This window comes from Coloeus monedula (genome assembly GCF_965178545.1).
Source record: "Coloeus monedula genome assembly, contig: HAP1_SCAFFOLD_705, whole genome shotgun sequence".
Lineage (NCBI taxonomy): Eukaryota > Metazoa > Chordata > Aves > Passeriformes > Corvidae > Coloeus > Coloeus monedula.
In genome coordinates this window covers 9,683-30,209 of record NW_028120280.1, presented here as the reverse complement: position 1 = coordinate 30,209, position 20,527 = coordinate 9,683, and the positions used below count along the sequence as shown (strand labels likewise).

The window sequence follows — 20,527 nt, the reverse complement described above, 5'->3', positions numbered from 1 at the left end:
AAAGGGATAAAAGGAAAAGGGGAAAAAAAGGAAGCAGGAAAAGGAAAAAAAGGAAAAGGGAAAAAAAGGAAGCAGGAAAAGGGGAAATGGAAAGGAAATGAAAAAGGAAAAGGAGAAGGGAAAAAAGGAAAAAGAAAATGGAAAAAAAGGGAAAAATGAAGGAAAGAGAGAAAGGAAAAGGGAAAGGAAAAGGGAAAAAAGGAGGAAAAAAAGGAAAAGGAAAGAAAGTAAAAAGGGAAAAGGGGGAGGGGAAGGGGAAGGGAGAAAGGAAGGGGGAGGGGAAAAGGGGGAAGGGAAGGGGGAGGGGAGAGGAAAAGAGGGAGGGGGAGGGGAAAAGGGGGAGGAAAAGGGGGAGGGGGAAGGAGGAGGGGGAAGGGGAAAAGGGGGAGGGGAAAAGGGGGAGGGGGAGGGGGAGGGGAAAGGGGGAGAGGGAGGAAAAGGGGAAGGGGAGAGGAAAAGGGGGAGGGGAAAAGGGAGGGGGAGGGGAGAGGAAAAGGGGAAGGGGGAGAGGAAAAGGGGAGGGGGAGGGGAGAGGGGGAGGGGAAAAGGAGGAGGGGAAAAGGGGGAGGGGAAAAGGGGGAGGGGGAAGGAGGAGGGGTAAGGGGAGGGGAAGGGGGAGGGGAGAGGAAAAGGGGGAGGGGGAGGGGAGAGGGGAAGGGGAAAAGGGGGAGGGGAAAAGGGGGAGGGGAAAAGGGGGAGGGGGAGGGGAGAGGCTCCCGCAGCCCCGGGGGCGTTCCCGGCTGCCCTCCCCCCCCCCGCTGACGCCCATCCCCCGCAGTGGCGGCGCAGTGGGGCCCGTGGGGCGCCTGGAGCCCCTGCGCGCGGCCGTGGGGCGACATCGGCTGCCGGAGCGCCGTGGGGCAGCAGCGGCGCACGCGGGCGTGTGTGGGGCACAGCCCGGGGGGGGCCGCCCTGCCCCACGCAGGGGGGGCTCGGCACCATCGACGTGCGCGCCTGCTACAACGTGCACGGCTGCATCCGTGAGTGCGCGGCCCCATGGCGGCCCCATGGCGGCCTAGAGCGGCCCTATAGCGGCCCTAGAGCGGCCCTAGAGCGGCCCTAGAGCGGCCCCAGAGCGGCCCTAGAGCGGCCCTAGAGCGGCCCTAGAGCGGCCCCAGAGCGGCCCTAGAGCGGCCCTAGAGCGGCCCTAGAGCGGCCCCAGAGCGGCCCTAGAGCGGCCCTAGAGCGGCCCTATGGCTGCCCTATAGCGGCCCTATGGCTGCCCCAGAGCGGCCCTAGAGCGGCCCCAGAGCGGCCCTAGAGCGGCCCTATAGTGGCCCTATAGCGGCCCAGAGCGGCCCTATGGCTGCCCCAGAGCGGCCCTAGAGCGGCCCTATAGCGGCCCTATGGCTGCCCCAGAGCGGCCCTAGAGCGGCCCTAGAGCGGCCCTATGGCTGCCCTATAGCGGCCCTATGGCTGCCCCAGAGCGGCCCTATAGTGGCCCTATAGCGGCCCAGAGCGGCCCCAGAGCGGCCCTATAGTGGCCCCATAGCGGCCCCAGAGTGGCCCCATGGCTGCCCTATGGCTGCCCTATAGCGGCCCCAGAGCGGCCCCAGAGCAGCCCCATAGCGGCCCCAGAGCGGCCCCACGGCGGCCCTATAGCGGCCCCATAGCGGCCCCACGGCAGCCCCACGGCGGCCCCAGAGCGGCCCTATAGCGGCCCTATGGCAGCCCCAGAGCGGCCCCATGGCTGCCCTATAGCGGCCCTATAGCGGCCCCAGAGCGGCCCTATGGCGGCCCTATAGCGGCCCCATAGCAGCCCTATAGTGGCCCTATGGCAGCCCCAGAGCGGCCCTATGGCTGCCCTATAGCGGCCCCAGAGCGGCCCTATGGCTGCCCTATAGCGGCCCCATAGTGGCCCCAGAGCAGCCCCATGGCTGCCCCATAGCGGCCCCATAGATCCTGCAGGGAGCCCCAGAGCGGCCCATAGCTCTCATTTGGATCCCTACAGCTGCCCCATAGACCCTCCAGAGGCACCCACAGCCACCCCACAGAGCCCCCAGCCCCATAGAACCCCCCCAGCCCCATAGGGTCCCCCCCTTCCCCCTGCCCTATAGGGTGGCTGTGGGGTGATGCCGCCCTGTGCCCCCCCAGTGCCTGGGAACTGGTCAGACTGGAGCTCCTGGGGGCTCTGCACCCCCCCCTGTGGGCCCAGCCCCACACGGAGCCGCAGCCGCGAGTGCCACCCCATCCTCCCCAAATACGCGTGAGTGGGGCCGGGGGGGTTCTATGGGGCTGGGGGGGCTCAGGGGGCTCTATGGGGCTGGGGGGGTTCTATGGGGCTGGGGGGGGCTCAGGGGGTTCTATGGGGCTGGGGGGGTCTGTGGGGCTGGGGGGGCTCAGGGGGCTCTATGGGGCCGGGGGGGTTCTATGGGGCTGGGGGGGCTCAGGGGGTTCTATGGGGCTGGGGGGGGCTCTATGGGGCTGGGAGGGTCTGTGGGGCTGGGGGGGCTCAGGGGGCTCTATGGGGCTGGGAGGGTCTGTGGGGCTGGGGGGGCTCAGGGGGCTCTATGGGGCTGGGGGGTTCTATGGGGCTGGGGGGAGGCTCAGGGGGTTCTATGGGGCTGGGGGGGCTCAGGGGGTTCTATGGGGCTGGGGGGGTTCTATGGGGCTGGGGGGGGCTCAGGGGGTTCTATGGGGCTGGGAGGGTCTGTGGGGCTGGGGGGGGGCTCAGGGGGCTCTATGGGGCCGGGGGGGTTCTATGGGGCTGGGGATGTTCAATGGGACTTGTTTCCCCATGGGGCTGGGGGAACTCTGTGGGATTTGGGGCTTTCTATGGGGTGAGGGAATCTCTATAGGGCTGGGGGGTCTCTATAGGGCTGGGGGGGGTCTCTATGGGTCTGTGAGGTCTTTATGGGGCAGGGATCTCTATGGGTCTGTGGGGTCTGTATGGGGCAGGGGTCCTGTGGGTCTGGGGGGTCCCTGTGGTCTCTCTATGGGTCTGAGGGGTCCCCGTGGGGTCCCTGTGGGGTCCCTGTGGGTCTGGGGGATCCCTGTGGTCTCTCTATGGGGCAGGGGGGTCTCTATGGGGCAGGGCTGACCCCTGTGGGTCTGGGAGGGTCCCTGTGGGGTCTCTATGGGTCTGGGGGGGTCTCTATGGGGCTGGGGGGTCTCTATGGGGCTGGGGGGGGTCTCTATGGGGCAGGGCTGACCCCTGTGGGTCTGGGGGGGTCTCTATGGGTCTGGGGGGTCCCTGTGGGGTCCCTGTGGGTCTGGGGGGTCTCTATGGGGCAGGGGGGTCTCTATGGGGCAGGGCTGACCCCTGTGGGTCTGGGGGGTCCCTGTGGGGTCCCTGTGGGTCTGGGGGTTCTCTATGGGTCTGGGGGGTCCCTGTGGGGTCCCTGTGGGTCTGGGGGGTCTCTATGGGTCTGGGGGGTCCCTGTGGGTCTGGGGGGGTCTCTATGGGTCTGGGGGGTCCCTGTGGGGTCCCTGTGGGTCTGGGGGGTCTCTATGGGTCTGGGGGGTCCCTGTGGGGTCCCTGTGGGTCTGGGGGGTCTCTATGGGGCAGGGCTGACCCCTGTGGGTCTGGGGGGTCCCTGTGGGGTCCCTGTGGGTCTGGGGGGGTCTCTATGGGGCAGGGGGGTCCCTGTGGGGCAGGGGGGTCTCTATGGGGCTGGGGGGGTCTCTATGGGGCAGGGGGGTCTCTATGGGGCAGGGCTGATCCCTGTGGGTCTGGGGGATCCCTGTGGGGTCTCTATGGGTCTGGGGGGTCCCTGTGGGGCAGGGGGGTCTCTATGGGGCTGGGGGGGTCTCTATGGGGCAGGGGGGTCTCTATGGGGCAGGGCTGATCCCTGTGGGTCTGGGGGGTCCCTGTGGGGTCCCTGTGGGTCTGGGGGGGTCTCTATGGGTCTGGGGGTCCCTGTGGGGTCCCTGTGGGTCTGGGGGGGTCCCTGTGGGTCTGGGGGGTCCCTGTGGGGTCCCTGTGGGTCTGGGGGGTCTCTATGGGGCAGGGCTGACCCCGCCCCCCCCCCCAGCCCCACCGTGGCCAACATCGGCTCCGCCGGGAGCTCCAACGTTTCCTTCTGGGGGGCGCCGCGGCCGCTCTGCCCCCCCCTGCTGGGGCAGAAGCTGCGCCTGGAGGAGACGCGGCCGTGCCTGAACGCGCTGCCCTGCCCCCCACCCGAGGGTCAGCGGGGGGAGGGGCGGGCGGGGGGGGAGGGGCAGAATGGGGCCCCGTGTGGGGGAGGGGCAAGGGAATCCCTGGGGGGGGGGAGGGGCAGAATGGGGGGGCTGGGGGGAGGGGCAGAATGGGGCCCCGTGTGGGGGAGGGGTGGAAATAGGCCCTGGGGGGGGAGGGGCAGAATGGGGCTTGGGGTGGGGGGGAGGGGCAAGGGAATCCCTGGGGGGGAGGGGTGGATCGGGGACTGGGGGGGGAGGGGCAGAATGGGGGACTGAGGGGGGAGGGGTAAATTGGGGAATCCCTGGGGGGGAGGGGCAGAATGGGGCCCTGTGTGGGGGAGGGGTAGAGTGGGGCCCTGGGTGGGGGGAGGGGCAGAATAGGGTTTGGGGGGGTGGGGGAGGGGCAAAGGAATCCCTGGGGTGGGGGGAGGGGCAGATCAGGGACTGGGGGGGAGGGGCAGAATGGGACCCTGGGGGGGGGAGGGGCAGAATGGGGGACTGAGGGGGGAGGGGCAGGGAATCCCCGGTGGGGGAGGGGCAAGGGGATCCCTGGGGGGGGGAGGGGCCAATCAGGGACTGGGGGGGGAGGGGCAGAATGGGACCCTGGGGGGGGGAGGGGCAGAATGGGGGACTGAGGAGGGAGGGGTAAATTGGGGACTGGGGGGGGGAGGGGCAGAATAGGGTTCAGGGGGGGGAGGGGCAGAATGGGACCCTGGGGGGGGAGGGGCAGGGAATCCCCGGTGGGGGAGGGGCAAGGGGATCCCTGGGGGGGGGGAGGGGCAGAAATAGGCCCTGTGTGGGGGAGGGGCAAAGGAATCCCTGGGGGGGGGAGGGGCCGATCAGGGACTGGGGGGGGAGGGGCAGAATGGGACCCTGGGGGGGGGAGGGGCAGAATGGGACCCTGGGGGGGGGAGGGGCAGGGGTTTCCCACACTCGGGGTCCCCCATTGACCCCCCCCTCCCCTCCCCCCCCCCCCAGAGGACTGAGGCTCTCGGTGACCTCGTGGGACCCCCCCCGGGACCCCAAACCCGCCTGGATTTGCCCCAAAATCCCCCCGGCCCCTCCCCCACCCCCCAATAAAGCCCCGGCATCGAAATGGCTCCGGATGTGGGTGGGGGAGGGGCGGCACCGGGAGGGGGGGAGGGGGGATCCCAGGGTGGGGGAGGGGCCCTCACGGCCACCCGGGTCCCCAAATTTGGGCGGGAACCTCTGCCCTCAATGACGTCACTGGCCCCGCCCCCTCCCTGCAGCACCAAAGGGGGGGAGGGGCGGGGAGACCTCCAGGGAGGGGGGAGGGGAGGAGCTGAGGGAGGGGCGATTTTGGGGGGTCCGGGGGTGGTTTGAGAGTTACTGGGGGGGGGAGGGGGGGGCGTGAGAGGAGCTTTGGAAGCCTCGGGGGGTCCTGGGGGGGGTTGGGGGCACCCAAAGGGGGTCTGGGGGGGGGGTTTGGGGGTCCTGGGGGCACCCAAAGGGGGTCTGGGGGGGGTTTGGGGTCCTGGGGGCACCCAAAGGGGGTCTGGGGGGGGGTTTGGGGGTCCTGGGGGCACCCAAAGGGGGTCTGGGGGGGGTTTGGGGTCCTGGGGGCACCCAAAGGGGGTCTGGGGGGTCATGGGGGGCGTTGGGGGCACCCAAAGGGGGTTTAGAGGGTCCTGGGGGAGAAGGGGGGGATTTGGGGGCACCCAAAGGGGGTCTGGGAGCTCCTGGGGGGGCTTTTGGGGGGTCCTGGGGGGCGTTGGGGGCACCCAAAGGGGGTTTGGGGGATGCTGGGGGGGTTTGGGGGCACCCAAAGGGGGAGAAGGGGGGTCCTGGGGGCACCCAAAGGGGGTCTGGGGGGGGGTTGGGGTTCCTGGGGGCACCCAAAGGGGGTCTGGGGGGGGGGTTGGGGGTCCTGGGGGCACCCAAAGGGGGTCTGGGGGGGGTTGAGGGGTCCTGGGGGCACCCAAAGGGGGTCTTGGGGGGGTTTTGGGGGTCCTGGGGGCACCCAAAGGGGGTCTGGGGGGCGTTGGGGGCACCCAAAGGGACGCCCCCCACTCAATAACCCGGTGACGCTGCTCCTCATTAGCTAAACCCCGCCCATTAATTAATCAAGTGTTAATGAGCATAGCCACACCCCTTTATTTGCATATCAGCCCCACCACCAGGTGTTGCAATTTGGGGGGGGGATTTGGGGGTCCCTCCCCCAGGGGGGGCTTTGGGGACAGGAGGGACCTCGGGGGGGCGGAATTGATGGGGACCCCCCCGAAATGGGGGGACAATGGGGGGGGGTGTTCCAGGGTGACCCCTCCCCAAATAAACACAAATCCGGCGGTTTTTACCAAAAAAAGGAATTTTTATTTTCATCCATTGAGCACCTGCGGCCCAAAACCTGCGAAGGAACATTGGGGGAGGGGGTGAGACCCCCAAAACCCTTCTGAGACCCCCCCCAAAGCCCTCCCAGACCCCCCAAAACCCCTCTGAGACCCCCCCAAAGCCCTAAAACCCCTGAGACCCCCCCCAAAGCCCCCCCAGACCCCCAAAACCCCTCTGAGACCCCCCAAATCCCCCTAAAACCCCTCTGAGACCCCCCCAAATCTCCCTAAAACCCCCCTGAGACCCCCCAGATCCCTAAAACCCCTGAGACCCCCCAAACCCCCAAAACCCCTCTGAGACCCCCCAAAGCCCCCTAAAACCCCCCTGAGACCCCCCAAATTCCCCTAAAACCCCCCAAAGTCCCCCCAGACCCCTAAAACCCCTGAGACCCCCCCAAATCCCCCTAAACCCCCTGAGACCCCCCCAAAGCCCCAAAACCCCTCTGAGACCCCCCCAAATCTCCCTAAAACCCCCCTGAGACCCCCCCAAGCCCCCTAAAACCCCCCTGAGACCCCCCCAAATCTCCCTAAAACCCCCCTGAGACCCCCCAAAGCCCTAAAACCTCACTGAGACCCCCCCAAAGCCCCCTAAAACCCCTCTGAGACCCCTAAAACCCCCCTGAGACCCCCCCAAAGCCCCCTAAAACCCCTCTGAGACCCCTAAAACCCCTGAGACCCCCCCAAAGCCCCCTAAAACCCCACTGAGACCCCCCCAGACCCCCAAAACCCCTCTGAGACCCCCCCAAATCCCCCTAAAACCCCTCTGAGATCCCCCCAAAGCCCCCTAAAACCCCTCTGAGACCCCCACAAACCCCCAAAACCCCTCTGAGACCCCCCCCAAACCCCCCTAAAACCCCTCTGAGACCCCCCCCAAACCCCCAAAACCCCTCTGAGACCCCCCCAAATCCCCCTAAAACCCCTCTGAGACCCCCCAAATCCCCCTAAAACCCCCGAGACCCCCCCAAAGTCCCCCCAGATCCCTAAAACCCCTGAGACCCCCCCAAACCCCTAAAACCCATCTGAGACCCCCTAAAACCCCCTGAGACCCCCCCAAATCCCCCTAAAACCCCTCTGAGACCCCCCCCAAACCCCCAAAACCCCTCTGAGACCCCCCCAAATCCCCCTAAAACCCCTCTGAGACCCCCCAAATCCCCCTAAAACCCCCCTGAGACCCCCCCAAAGTCCCCCCAGATCCCTAAAACCCCTGAGACCCCCCCAAACCCCTAAAACCCATCTGAGACCCCCTAAAACCCCCTGAGACCCCCCCAAATCCCCCTAAAACCCCTGAGACTCCACCCAAAGCCCCCTAAAACCCCTCTGAGACCTCTAAACCCCCTGAGACCCCCCCAAATCCCCCTAAAACCACTGAGACCCCCCCCCCAAATCCCCCTAAAACCACTGAGACCCCCCCCAAATCCCCCTAAAACCACTGAGACCCCCCCAAATCCCCCTAAAACCCCTCTGAGACCCCCCCAAATCCCCCTAAAACCCCCCTGAGACCCCCCCCAAATCCCCCTAAAACCCCTCTGAGACCCCCCCGGGGCCCCCCCGAGCCTCAGCAGGAACCGCTCAGTCACGGGGCTCAGCCTGGGGCGGTATCGCCTCATCCTCGGCGGGGGGGGGGACCCCAAAATGCTGCCCCTGAGACCCCCCAGAGCCCCCCCAAATTCACCTGAGCCCCCCCCAAATTCACCTGAGCCCCCCCAGACTCACCTGAGCCCCCCCAAATTCACCTGAGCCCCCCGGGCACCCTCAGCACCTGTGGGACAGCAATGGGGGAGGGGCGTCAGGGTGGCCCCTCCCACTCAGGACCCCCCCCCCCTGTGCCCCCCACCCCAATTTTTCAGGTGTTCGGGTGTTTTCAGGGGGGGTCAAAGTGAGCTAGTGACGTCATCAGCAAAACTGGGGGTGGGGTGATGTCACCAATGAGGCCACGCCCCCTCATTTACATACCTGGCCATTGTGGGGTTGGAGGCTGGGGTCACCTGGAGTGGGGAGACACAAAATTGGGGGGGGTTGGGTTGGGGGGGGGTCTTTGGGGGTCCCCAAGGGGGTCCAGGCCCCCCCCCCCCACCCCAGGTCAGCCCTTGGGTCCTCAGCAGCCGCAGCAGCGTCAGCCGAACGAGATTCGGGAGGTCATCACCCCTGGGGGGGCCAAAATATCCCTAAACCCACCCAAAATACCCCGAAACCCATCCAAAATTACCCTAAAGCAACCCAAAATACCCCTAAACCAACCCAAAATAACCCTAAACCTATCCAAAATACCCCTAAACCCACCCGAAATATCCCTAAACCCACCCAAAAAATACCCCTAAACCCACCCAAAAAATACCCCTAAACCCATCCAAAATTACCCTAAACCCACCCAAAATACACCCAAGGGCCCTAAAACCCACCCAAAATAACCCTAAATCCACCCAAAATAACCCTAAACCAACCCAAAATAACCCTAAACCCACCCAAAATACCCCTAAACCCATCCAAAATTACCCTAAAGCAACCCAAAATACCCCTAAACCCATCCAAAATACCCCTAAACCCATCCAAAATACACCCAAGGGCCCTAAAAACCCACCCAAAATAACCCTAAATCAACCCAAAATAACCCTAAAGCAACCCAAAATAACCCTAAACCCACCCAAAATAACCCTAAACCCACCCAAAATACACCCAGGGGCCCTAAAACCCACCCAAAATAACCCTAAATCCACCCAAAATATCCCTAAACCCACCCGAAATATCCCTAAACCCACCCAAAAAATACCCCTAAACCCATCCAAAATACACCTAAACCCACCCAAAATAACCCTAAATCAACCCAAAATAACCCTAAGCCAACCCAAAATACACCCAGGGGCCCTAAAACCCACCCTAAATACCCCTAAACCCACCCAAAATAATGCTAAACCCACCCAAAATAACCCTAAATACCCCTGGGACCCCTAAACAAACCCAAAATAATCCTAAATCCAACCTAAATACCTCTAAACCCACCCAAAATAACCCTAAATCCACCCTAAATACCCCTAAACCCACCCTAAATCCCCTGTGGGACCCCTAAACCAACCCAAAATACACCTAGGAACCCCAAAATAATCCTAAACCCACCCAAAATAACCCTAAATCCACCCAGGGGCCCCTAAATCCACCCAAAATAAGCCTAAATACCTCTAAACCCACCCAAAATAATTCTAAATCCACCCTAAATAACTCTACACCCACCCAAAATACACCTGGGAGCCCCAAACCAACCCAAAATACTCCTAAACCCACCCAAAATACAACCAGGACCCCCAAAATAGCCCCAAGACCCCCTGGGACCCCCAAACCCAACCCCAAAATACCCCTAAGACCCCCAAACCCACCCCAAAATACCCCTGGGACCCCCAAACCCACCCCAAAATACCCCTGGGACCCCCAAAACCACCCCAAAATACCCGCAAGACCCCCAAACCCAACCCCAAAATACCCCCAGGACCCTCAAATCAACCCAAAAACACCCCCAGGATTCCCAAACCCACCCAAAATACCCCCAGGACCCCCCCAAAAAGCCCCAAGATCCCCTGGGACCCCCAAAGCCAACCCCAAAATACCTCCAAGACCCCCAAAATAACCCCAAACCCACCCAAAAAAATACCCCAAAGACCCCCAAAACCACCCCAAAATACCCACAAGACCCCCAAACCCACCCAAAAAAAATACCCCAAAGACCCCCAAAACCACCCCAAAATACCCCCAGGACCCTCAAATCAACCCAAAAACACCCCCAGGATTCCCAAACCCACCCAAAATACCCCCAGGACCCCCCCAAAAAGCCCCAAGATCCCCTGGGACCCCCAAAGCCAACCCCAAAATACCTCCAAGACCCCCAAATCCACCCCAAAATAACCCCAAACCCACCCAAAAAAATACCCCAAAGACCCCCAAAACCACCCCAAAATACCCACAAGACCCCCAAACCCACCCAAAAAAAAATACCCCAAAGACCCCCAAACCCACCCAAAAAAATACCCCAAAGACCCCCAAAACCACCCCAAAATACCCACAAGACCCCCAAACCCAACCCCAAAATACCCCCAGGACCCCCAAACCCAACCCCAAAATACCCCTAAGACCCCCAAACCCAACCCAAAATACCCCTGGGACCCCCAAAACCACCCCAAAATACCCCCAAAATAACCCCAAACCCACCCAAAAAAATACCCCAAAGACCCCCAAAACCACCCCAAAATACCCACAAGACCCCCAAACCCAATCAAAAAAATACCCCAAAGACCCCCAAAACACCCCTTGCTCCCCAAATTTCCCCCTGGAGACCCCCGGGGGGGGGGAGGGGCGGCCTCACCTCGAGCCCCTCCAGAGATTTGGGGTGGGGGGAGGGGGGCACAGGAGACCCCCCCCCCCAAAATTCCAGATCCTTTCAGGACCCCCGGGGGGGGCAGAGCTCAATCCTGGAATGGAAATGGGGAGGGGGATCAGCCTTGGAGACCCTAAAAAAGGCTCTAATATGCAAATCAAGGGGGTGTGGCAATGCTAATTAACATAATTAATTAATGGAGGGGTTGAAGTAAGGCCCCCTCAGACCATCCCTTTTTTGGGACTCCTCATCCTCCTCCTCCCCCCCCTGGGGGGTTCCACCTTGGAGACCCTAAAAAAGCCCCTAATATGCAAATCAAGGGGGTGGGGTGATGCTAATTAATACAGTTGGTTAATTAATTAGTGGGGGGTTGAGGTAAGGCCCCCTCAAACTGTCCCTTTTTGGGACTCCTCATCCTCCTCCTCCCCCCCTGGGGGGTTCCACCTTGGAGACCCTAAAAAAGCCCCTAATATGCAAATCAAGGGGGTGTGGTGATGCTAATTAACACAGTCGGTTAATTAATTAATGGGGCCCCCTCAGACCGTCCCTTTTGGGACTCCTCGTCCTCCTCCCCCCCCCGGGGGCTCCAGGGGGTTCCACCTTTGCAGGTCCTGGGCCCTCCGGGGGGCTCAGACGGGTCGGGGTTTCCTCATGGGGGGCCCCCAAAATCTCAACCCAGGGGTCCCCAAATTAACCCCAGGGAGCCCAAAAATCCCAACAGGGAGCCCAAAAATCGCCCCAAGGAGCCCAAAAATCCCAACAGGGAGCCCAAAAATTGCCCCAAGGAGCCCAAAAATCTCAACAGGGAGCCCAGGTCACTTCAGGGACCCCAATTCCCCCAGGGACCCCCCAAACCTCACCGCTGGAACCCCAAATCATTTCAGGGACCTCAAAAATCGCCCCAAGAACCCCCAAATCACGCCAAGGACACCCCCAAACCTCACCCCAAGGACCCCAAAATTACTTCAGGGACCTCAAAAATCACCCCAAGGACCCCAAAAACCACCCCAGGGATCCCAAATCACCCCAAGGACCCCATCCCAGGAACCCCAAATCACCCCAGGAACCCAAATTCTCACAGGGACCCCTCCAAACCCCACCCCAGGGACCCCAAATCCCCCCAAGCACCCCAAACTTCACCCCAAGGACCCCAAATCACCCCAGGGACCCCCCAAATCCCACCCCAACCACCCCAAGCACCCTAAATCACCCCAGAACCCCCCAAATCCCCCCAAGCACCCCAAACCCCACCCCAAGCACCCCAAATCACCCTGGAACCCCCCAAATCCCACCCCAAGCACCCCAAACTTCACCCCAAGCACCCCAAACCCCACCCCAAGCACCCCAAATCACCCAGGGACCCCCCCAAATCCCACCCCAAGCACCCCAAATCACCCTGGAACCCCCCCAAATCCCACCCCAAGCACCCCAAATCACCCTGGAACCCCCCAAATCCCACCCCAAGCACCCCAAATCCCACCCCAAGCACCCCAAATCCCACCCCAGGGACCCCCCCAAATCCCACCCCAAGCACCCCAAATCACCCCGGGACCCCCCCAAATCCCACCCCAGGAACCCCAAATCACCCTGGAACCCCCCCAAATCCCACCCCAAGCACCCCAAATCCCACCCCAAGCACCCCAAATCCCACCCCAGGGACCCCCCCAAACCCCACCCCAAGCACCCCAAATCACCCCCGGGACCCCCCAAATCCCACCCCAAATCACCCCGGAACCCCCCCAAATCCCACCCCAAATCACCCTGGAACCCCCCCAAATCCCACCCCAAGCACCCCAAATCACCCCAAGCACCCCAAAATCACCCCAGAACTCACCAGGCCCACGGGGGATCCCCGGCTCCGGTGGCTGTGGAGGAATTGGGGGGTTCAGGGGGGGCTCAGAGCCCCGGGCAGGGGGTGCAGCCCCCTCCCCAAATCCGATCAGGGCTTTGGTAACTCGGAGCTGCCATCGGACGCGTCCTCCAGCCCAGGCTGTCATCGCTTCGGATTGGGGGGGTTTGGGGAATTTTGGGGGGGTTTGGGGGGAATTTGGGGGGATTTTGGGGAGTTTGGGGGGAATTTGGGGGAATTTTGGGGGGTTTGGGGGCGATTTGGGGGAAATATGGGGGGATTTTGGGGGGATTTCGGGGGGGGTTTAGGAGGAATTTGGGGGGATTGGGGGGGATTTTGGGGAGATTTGGGGGATTGTGGGGGGAATTTGGGGGGATTGTGGGGGGAATTTGGGGGAGATTTGGGAGGAATTTGGGGGAGATTTGGGAGGATTTGGGAGGGATTTGGGGGAGATTTGGGAGGAATTTGGGGGAGATTTGGGAGGAATTTGGGGGAGATTTGGGGGGATTGGGGGGGATTTTGGGGAGATTTGGGAGGAATTTGGGGGAGATTTGGGAGGATTTTGGGGGGAATTTGGGGGGAATTTGGGGGAGATTTGGGAGGAATTTGGGGGAGATTTGGGGGGATTGGGGGGGATTTTGGGGAGATTTGGGGGATTGTGGGGGGAATTTGGGGGAGATTTGGGGGATTGTGGGGGGAATTTGGGGGAGATTTGGGGGATTGTGGGGGGAATTTGGGGGAGATTTGGGAGGATTTTGGGGGGAATTTGGGGGATTTGGGAGGAATTTGGGGGGATTTGGGAGGAATTGGGGAGATTTGGGGGAGATTTTGGGGGATTTGGGGGAGATTTGGGGGAGATTTTGGGGGATTTGGGAGGAATTAGGGGGAGATTTGGGAGGATTTTGGGGGGAATTTGGGAGGGATTTGGGGGAGATTTGGGGGGATTTTGGGGGATTTGGGGGGAACTTGGGAGGGATTGGGAGGATTTTGGAGGAATATAAGGGGATTTCGGGGGGTTTCGGGGGAGATTTGAGGAGACTTGGAAGGATTTTGGGGGAATTCAGGAGATTTTGGGGGGATTTGGGGGAGATTGGGGGGGATTGTGGGGATTTTGGGGCATTTGGGGGAGATTTGGGGGGATTTTGGGGGGATATGGGGGGGTTTCGGGGGCTTTTAGGGAGAATTTGGGGGGATTTGGAGCGGGATTTTGAGGGGATTGGGGAGATTCTGGGGAGGATTTGAGAGAATTTGGGAGAATTTTGGGGGGATTTTGGGGAAAATTGGGGGGCATTTGGGGAGGATTTGGCATGATTGGGAGGATTTTGGGGGAGATTCGGGGGGATTTTGGGGAGACTTTGGAAAGGATTTTGGGGGGATTTGGCAGATTTTGGGAGGATTTAGTTAAGATTTTGGGGGGAATTTGGGGAGGATTTTGGGGAGGATTTGAGAGAATTTTGGGGAGAATTTTGGGGGGAATTTGGGGAGGGTTCGAGAGGATTTGGGGGAAGATTTTGGGGTGAATTTGGGGAGGATTTTGGGGGGATTTGGGAGGATTTGAGAGAGATTTGAGAGGATTTTGGGGGGATTTTGGGGAAGATTTTGTGGGGAATTTGGGGAGGATTTTGGGGAGGATTTGAGAGGATTTTGGGGACATTTTAGATATTTAGGAACAGCTCTGACCTGAGCTCAGCTCCCTGCAGCCACTTCACGTTCTCAGCCTCACCCCAAACTGAGCCTTTTCCCATCGCTCCAAACTGCGAAAAAACCAACAAATCAGGCGTTTTTAATTAAGTTATCGTTAATTAATTAATTACAGCCCCACCCCCAGCTGCTCTCAGCCCTCTGGTGGCATCAGGAAGCCTCAGCCATATGCTTGTCCTTATCACTCGTCACCGAACAGCGAGGAAACATCGCCGGGGGGGGACCCCAAAATCTGCACCCAAAGGGGGCGATTTGAGGTAAAAAACCCCAAAATAGGAACACAAAAAGGAGGCTCACCTGGAGAGAAGAAAGGGGGGAGCCCAAAGTGGTGGTTCCAGGCCTTAAAAAGAACAGAAAAAGGTTAAATTGGGGATTTAAGGATAAAAAAATCTCATCTGGAACACAGACTTTAAATTAAATCAACCCCAAAAAGGGTTTAAAACCTTAAAATGACAATTTTGGGACCCCCCAAAAAGGGTCTGAGCCCCTCCCACGGGGGTTTAACCCCCCCAAAAAGGGTCTGAGGCCCTCCCATGGGGGTTTAACCCCCCCAAAAAGGGTCTCAGCCCCCTCCCACGGGGGTTTAACCCCCCCAAAAAGGCTCGGAGCCCCTCCCACGAGGGTTTAACCCCCCCAAAAAGGGTCTGAGCCCCTCCCACGAGGGTTTAACTCCCCCAAAAAAGCTCTGAGCCCCTTCCACGAGGGTTTAACCCCCTCAAAAGGGCCTGAGCCCCCTCCCACGAGGGTTTAACCCCCCCAAAAAGGGTCTGAGCCCCTCCCACGGCGGTTTAACCCCCCCAAAAAGGGTCTGAGCCCCTCCCACGAGGGTTTAACCCCCCCAAAAAGGGTCTGAGCCCCTTCCACGGGGGTTTAACCCCCCCAAAAAGGGGCTGAGCCCCTCCCATAGGGGTTTAACCCCCCCAAAAAGGGTCTGAGGCCCTCCCACGAGGGTTTAACCCCCCCAAAAAGGGTCTCAGCCCCTCCCATAGGGGTTTAATCCCCCCAAAAAGGGTCTGAGCCCCTCCCATAGGGGTTTAACCCCCCCAAAAAGGGTCTGAGCCCCTCCCACGAGGGTTTAACCCCCCCAAAAAGGGTCGGAGCCCCTCCCACGGGGGTTTAACCCCCCCAAAAAGGGTCTGAGCCCCCTCCCACGAGGGTTTAACCCCCCAAAAAGGGTCGGAGCCCCCTGCCATGAGGGTTTAACCCCCCAAAAAGGGTCTGAGCCCCCTGCCATGAGGGTTTAACCCCCCCAAAAAGGGTCTGAACCCCTCCCACGGGGGTTTAACCCCCCCCAAAAAGGGTCTGAGCCCCTTCCACGGGGGTTTAACCCCCCCCAAAAAGGGTCTCAGCCCCTCCCATAGGGGTTTAACCCCCCCAAAAAGGGTCTGAGCCCCTCTCACAGGGGTTTAACCCCCCCCAAAAGGGTCTGAGCCCCTTCCACGAGGGTTTAACCCCCCCAAAAAGGGTCTGAGACCCTCCCACGAGGGTTTAACCCCCCCAAAAAGGGTCTCAGCCCCTCCCACAGGGGTTTAATCCCCCCCAAAAAGGGTCTGAGCCCCTCCCACGGGGGTTTAACCCCCCCAAAAAGGGTCGGAGCCCCTCCCACGGGGGTTTAACCCCCCCAAAAAGGGGCTGAGCCCCTCCCATAGGGGTTTAACCCCCCCAAAAAGGGTCTGAGCCCCTCCCATAGGGGTTTAACCCCCCCCAAAAAGGGTGTGAACCCCTTCCACGAGGGTCTCCAATCCCCCCTCTGGGGTCAGTGCTACTCAGAGCCTATTTTGGAGCATCTCCACCATCCTATCAGCAAGAGAGAGTTCAAAATTATCATCTTCGTAGCACTGCTGCCCCTTCTGCCCTCAAACGCAGCTTTTTCAACCCAAAAAAAAGGCTCGTTCGAGACTCACCTCAGACAAAAGCGCCATTTTGCAAGATAAAACACTGAAAAGGAAACACAAAAAAACGTGTTATAGAAATAAAAAACTAAAATACGGCTCAGCCAACCTGCAAGCCGGGGCAGGACGAGCCCTCAGAGAACTCTGAACTCTTCACCGCGCAATCAGCACAGGTCTGTGAGAGACTCATCCCCGAGCAACCCCTTGGGGAAGGCGCTGAGCCCTGGCGAAACACCTCAGGAACGCACAGAATGGCTCCAGGCCGCTCCCCGTCAGCACGGAGAGAAGGAACGCGCTTACCGAGGCCACCGCACCCGCTCGGGTACCCTCAGAACTCCCCCCCGTCAAGCCACGACCCGACCCAACCCAACCCAGGACCAACCTTCTCCCACCGCTGCTGCCACAAAATGGCCGCGGTGCTCCCTCACGGCCGTTTAAATAGCGCGCGGGGCATGCTGGGAAAGGGGGCGGGGCGAGAGCGCTGAGGGCGGTGGAAAAGGCGGGAAAAGCGCGGGGGGTGTGGGGCGCCCCCTGCCGGGTGAGGCCGTGAGGGGCTCTCGGCGGGGTTCGGCTTCACCCCCTCCCCCCCCCCCCGTTCGGCAATTTCCGGCACCGCTCGGAAAGGGTTCGGAGCGATCCATTGACTCCCTTGACCGCGTTTCGGCTCCTCCGCCAATCGGGTGTTTCCGGCTCTCTCCGGAACCACTCGGGTATTTCCGTGATTTTTCGCCTCCCGCAACCAATCGGGTACTTCCGGTCGCGCTCGGCTCCCGAAGCCCCGCCCCCCCAGCTGCCCTCGGGTATTTCCGGCAGCGCTCGGCTCTTTCCGCCGCCCCCCCCCCACAAGCTTCTTCCCCTGACAACCCGCTCTCATTAACACCTCCCTAATTAACGCTTATTAAGTTCCCCCCTCTAATTAACCATCCCATCACCCACTCTCGGACTTGTATTAACCCCCCCTATGCCGCTTTCACCCCCCAACCGCTTCAAACCCCTCACAACCTCTTCAAAACAAACCAAAAAAAACCCCAAAAAAAGCACTAAAAAAAAGCTCAGAGAGCCCCAAAATGCTGGGAATTGTGCCCAAATTCCTTTATTGGCGCTCAGGAGTTGGCATTGGGGCCCTTCTTCTTGCCAAAAGTGGGCACCACGTTGACGAAGCGCCGGTTGTACTGCATGCGCCGCTTGGCCCGCCCCGTCTTCTTCTTCTTCTTCTCCTGCTTGGCCACCTGACAGCAAAAGGAACCGGTCCAGGGGCTCCCCAAAACCATGCGAGGCTCCCCAAAACCATGCGAGGCTCCCCAAGTCCCGGGGGGTCCCCTCAAAGCCTCACCTTGGGGGTCTGACCCCTCACTTTGCCAGCACGGGCGAGGGAGCCGTGGACTTTCCCTGGGGGTGGCGGGGTGGAGAGAAGGAAAACGAGGTGTTAACGGGGGGTTTTGTTAATTATCAGCCCGCTAATTAGCGGTTCCGCCCGGAATTACCCCCCAGCAGGCGCGTGGAGAGGTCCAGGGTGGCGAATTCGGGGAGGGGGCTCTGCCCCAGCACGACGTCATCGTCCAGGGGGGTCCCGGCGTGGAGCAGCACTTGGTCCTCAGGGGGGACCCCCGAAAGCTCGGCCACCTTCTCCTGGGGTGGGGGATAAAGAGGGGGGGGGTCAGCACCCCAAAATCGGAAGGGGTTTGGGGAAGGGGACACCCCAAATTGGGGGGGCTCACCTTGATCTGGGCGAGGGTCTCGGAGCCGGAGAGCTCGAGGGTGAGGAGGGTCTGGGCGCGGATGAAGAGCTGCATGGTGGGGGGGGGGCTGGGGGGAGATTTTGGGGGGGTTAGGGGGGGTTTGAGGGAGCCCCCAGCCCCAAAAATAAAGGGGGGGACCCTCAGCGGAATGGGGGGGGGGGTTTGGGGGGGTCTCCAAGACCCCCCACCTCGGCTGGGGAGAGCTTGGAGGGTCAAAACCCCCCCAAAACTCTCCTTGTCCTCCCCCCCCAAGGGGTCCCCCAAGGACTCGTGGGGCTTTCTGAGCCCCCCCCAAAATTTCCCCCTCGCCCCCCAGGGCCTCACAGCTCATTCAGGAGCCCCGTTATGAGCCCACATCGCCCTCCTGACCCCCAAATATCCCCCCCAGCACCCCCAAATATCCCCCCAGACTCCTGTCAAGCCCCTCATGACCCCTCCCAAAAACCCCTCCCAGGCTCGACAGAACCTCCCCAGCGCAACCCCGCCCACCTCCAGCCGCCTCATGGCCCTCCCCCAGCCCCCCTGGCTCCCCCAAATCCCCCCAAAACCCCCCAAATCCCCCCAAAAAGCCCCAAATTCCCCCGAACCCCCCGAGCGCGGCCGCACCGCGGCGTCTCCAAGGCGGAAAGGGGCAGCGCGCAAGCGCGGCGCGATGACGTCATCACGCCAAGCGTACGTGCCGACGCCGCGAGCCGCGGGACTACAAACATGGCGGAGAGCTGGCAAGGGAGGGGCGTGGCCAGACGGATCTGGGCGCGGATTGGTTCACCGCACTGGTAGGCGGGGCTTAAGGGGTGCGCGTCACTTCCGGGCGGCAAATCCCCGCGTTGCCGTGGCAACGCGATGGCGGCGGCTGAGGAGAGGTGGGGGAGGGGCGGCGTTTGGGGGAGGTTTTGGGGGGGTTTTGGGGGGTCCCGGGGTCGGGATTCGCCCCCCCCCTCAACGTTTGGACCCCCCCGCAGCGCTTCGTTATGGCTGGAGGCTCACGACGACCCCCTGGCCGGGCTGCGCAGCTTCCCGGGGTGCATGGGTGAGGGGGGGCGGCGTGAGGGGCCGTGAGGGGGGGGCTTTGGGTGAGGGGGGGGCTCCGTGAGGGGGTCCCTGGGTGTCAGGGAGGGGCTTTGGGGGGGTCCCTGGGTGTCAGGGAGGGGCTTTGGGGGGGTCCCTGGGTGTGAGGGGGGGGCCTTGGGTGAGGGGAGGGGCTGAGTGAGGGGGGCTTTGGGTGGGGGGGGGGCTCCGTGAGGGGGTTAAGGGGGGGGTTGGGTGAGGGGGGGGGTCTTGGGGGGTCCCTGGGTGTGAGGGGGGGGCTTTGAAGGGGCTTTGGGTGAGAGGAGGGGGCTTTGGGTGGGGGGGGAGACTTTGGGGGGGTCCCTGCATGTGAGGGGGGCGGCTTTGGGTGAGGGGGGGGCTTTGGGGGGGGTCCCTGGGTGAGGAGAGAGCTTTGGGGGGGGGGGGGTGGGGGAATTAAATGAGGATTGGGGGGGGGGGGGTCACTGGGGGGGTTCCCCTGGGTCTGGGGGGGTCCCTGAGGGGGGTCCCGGATCCCCGGGGGTCCCCCCTGACCCCTCCCCCCTCCCCAGCTCTGGTTGATCTCCATGGAGACGGGGACCACAAGGTGATTGGGGGGGGGCTGGGGGGGTTCCCTGGGTCCTGAGGGGTTCCCTGGGGTGTTCGGGGGGGGTCCCTGGGGTGCTCTGGGTGGGTCCCTGGGGTGTTCTGGGGGGGTCCCTGGGCTGTTCTGGGGGAGTCCCTGGGTCCTGGGGGGGTCTCTGGGGGTCTCTGGGATGTTCTGGGCGGGTCCCTGGGGCTCCTTGGGGTGTTCGGGGGGGGGTCCCTGGGGTGTTTGGGGGTCCCTGAGGTGTTTTGGGGGGGTCCCTGGGTCCTGGAGGGGTCCCTGGGGTGTTCGGGGGGGTCCCTGGGGTGCTCTGGGGGTCCCTGGGATGCTCTGGGGGGCATCCCTGGGTCGGGGGGGGGGGGGTCCCTGGGGTGTTCTGGGGGTCCCTGAGGGTCCCTGGGGTGCTCTGGGGGGATCCCTGGGGCTCCCTGGGGTGTTTGGGGGTCTCTGGGATGCTCCAGGGGTCCCTGGGGTGTTTGGGGGGGGGGTTCCTGGGGGTCCCTGGGGGTGTTCTGGGGCTCCCTGGGGGTGTTCGGGGGGGTCCCTGGGGTGTTCCGGGGGGGTCTCTGGGATGGTCCGGGGGTCCCTGGGTTGTTTTGGGGGGGGGGTCCCTGAGTCCCGGGGGGGGGTCCCTGGGGTGTTCTGGGGGGGGGGGGGGGTCCCTGAGTCCCAGGGGGGTCCCTGGGGCGTTCTGGGGGGGTCCCTGAGTCCCACGGGGGTCCCTGGGGCGTTCTGGGGGGGTCCCTGAGTCCCGGGGGGGGTCCCTGGGGTGTTTTGGGGCTCCCTGGGGTGTTCTGGGGGGGTCCCTGAGTCCCGGGGGGGGTCCCTGGGGTGTTTTGGGGCTCCCTGGGGTGTTCTGGGGGGGTCCCTGAGTCCCAGGGGGGTCCCTGGGGTGTTCTGGGGG

The 20,527-nt window shown here is 62.3% G+C and overlaps 2 protein-coding genes and 1 long non-coding RNA gene across 4 annotated transcripts; 1 reads left to right on the top strand and 2 right to left on the bottom strand.

Moving 5' to 3' along the window:
* Window positions 1-778: 778 nt before the first annotated feature.
* On the top strand, window positions 779-5,202 carry CFP (complement factor properdin; the record flags this gene model as incomplete). The annotated part of the gene is given in 5 exon segments (XM_082303691.1): window positions 779-900; window positions 902-980; window positions 2,095-2,206; window positions 3,975-4,126; window positions 5,098-5,202. Coding segments are annotated over 5 exon segments (473 nt in total), but the record flags the coding sequence as incomplete, so codon positions are not given.
* A 1,223-nt stretch (window positions 5,203-6,425) lies between these two features.
* On the bottom strand, window positions 6,426-16,673 carry LOC309585859. 2 transcript variants are annotated; one of them, XR_014227330.1, is made up of 9 exons: window positions 16,652-16,673; window positions 16,282-16,315; window positions 14,675-14,717; window positions 14,357-14,430; window positions 12,662-12,692; window positions 10,816-10,921; window positions 8,421-8,452; window positions 8,181-8,226; window positions 6,426-6,484 (listed from the first exon to the last, which is right to left on the bottom strand). It is a non-coding gene; the product is annotated as an uncharacterized lncRNA (long non-coding RNA). The 2 variants fall into 2 exon arrangements; XR_014227331.1 differs by lacking the exon at window positions 6,426-6,484 and adding an exon at window positions 8,138-8,160 and having other exon boundaries at window positions 8,201-8,226.
* A 664-nt stretch (window positions 16,674-17,337) lies between these two features.
* On the bottom strand, window positions 17,338-18,649 carry LOC309585860 (ubiquitin-like FUBI-ribosomal protein eS30 fusion protein). The gene is made up of 5 exons (XM_082303690.1): window positions 18,615-18,649; window positions 17,988-18,075; window positions 17,754-17,898; window positions 17,603-17,658; window positions 17,338-17,498 (listed from the first exon to the last, which is right to left on the bottom strand). The coding sequence occupies exons 2-5, from the start codon at window positions 18,060-18,062 to the stop codon at window positions 17,373-17,375; spliced, it is 402 nt and encodes a 133-aa protein (XP_082159816.1). The 5' UTR covers window positions 18,063-18,075; window positions 18,615-18,649; the 3' UTR covers window positions 17,338-17,372.
* Window positions 18,650-20,527: the final 1,878 nt, after the last annotated feature.

Excerpts from the sequence above, each read along its gene's own strand:
- LOC309585860 (XM_082303690.1), bottom strand. The coding sequence starts at position 18,062 with ATGCAGCTCTTCATCCGCGCCCAGACCCTCCTCACCCTCGAGCTCTCC. Across the intron at positions 17,899-17,987 it reads AGACCCTCGCCCAGATCAAG|GAGAAGGTGGCCGAGCTTTC; the intron begins GTGAGCCCCCCC and ends CCCCCACCCCAG. Across the intron at positions 17,659-17,753 it reads CTCCACGCGCCTGCTGGGGG|GGAAAGTCCACGGCTCCCTC; the intron begins GTAATTCCGGGC and ends CGCCACCCCCAG.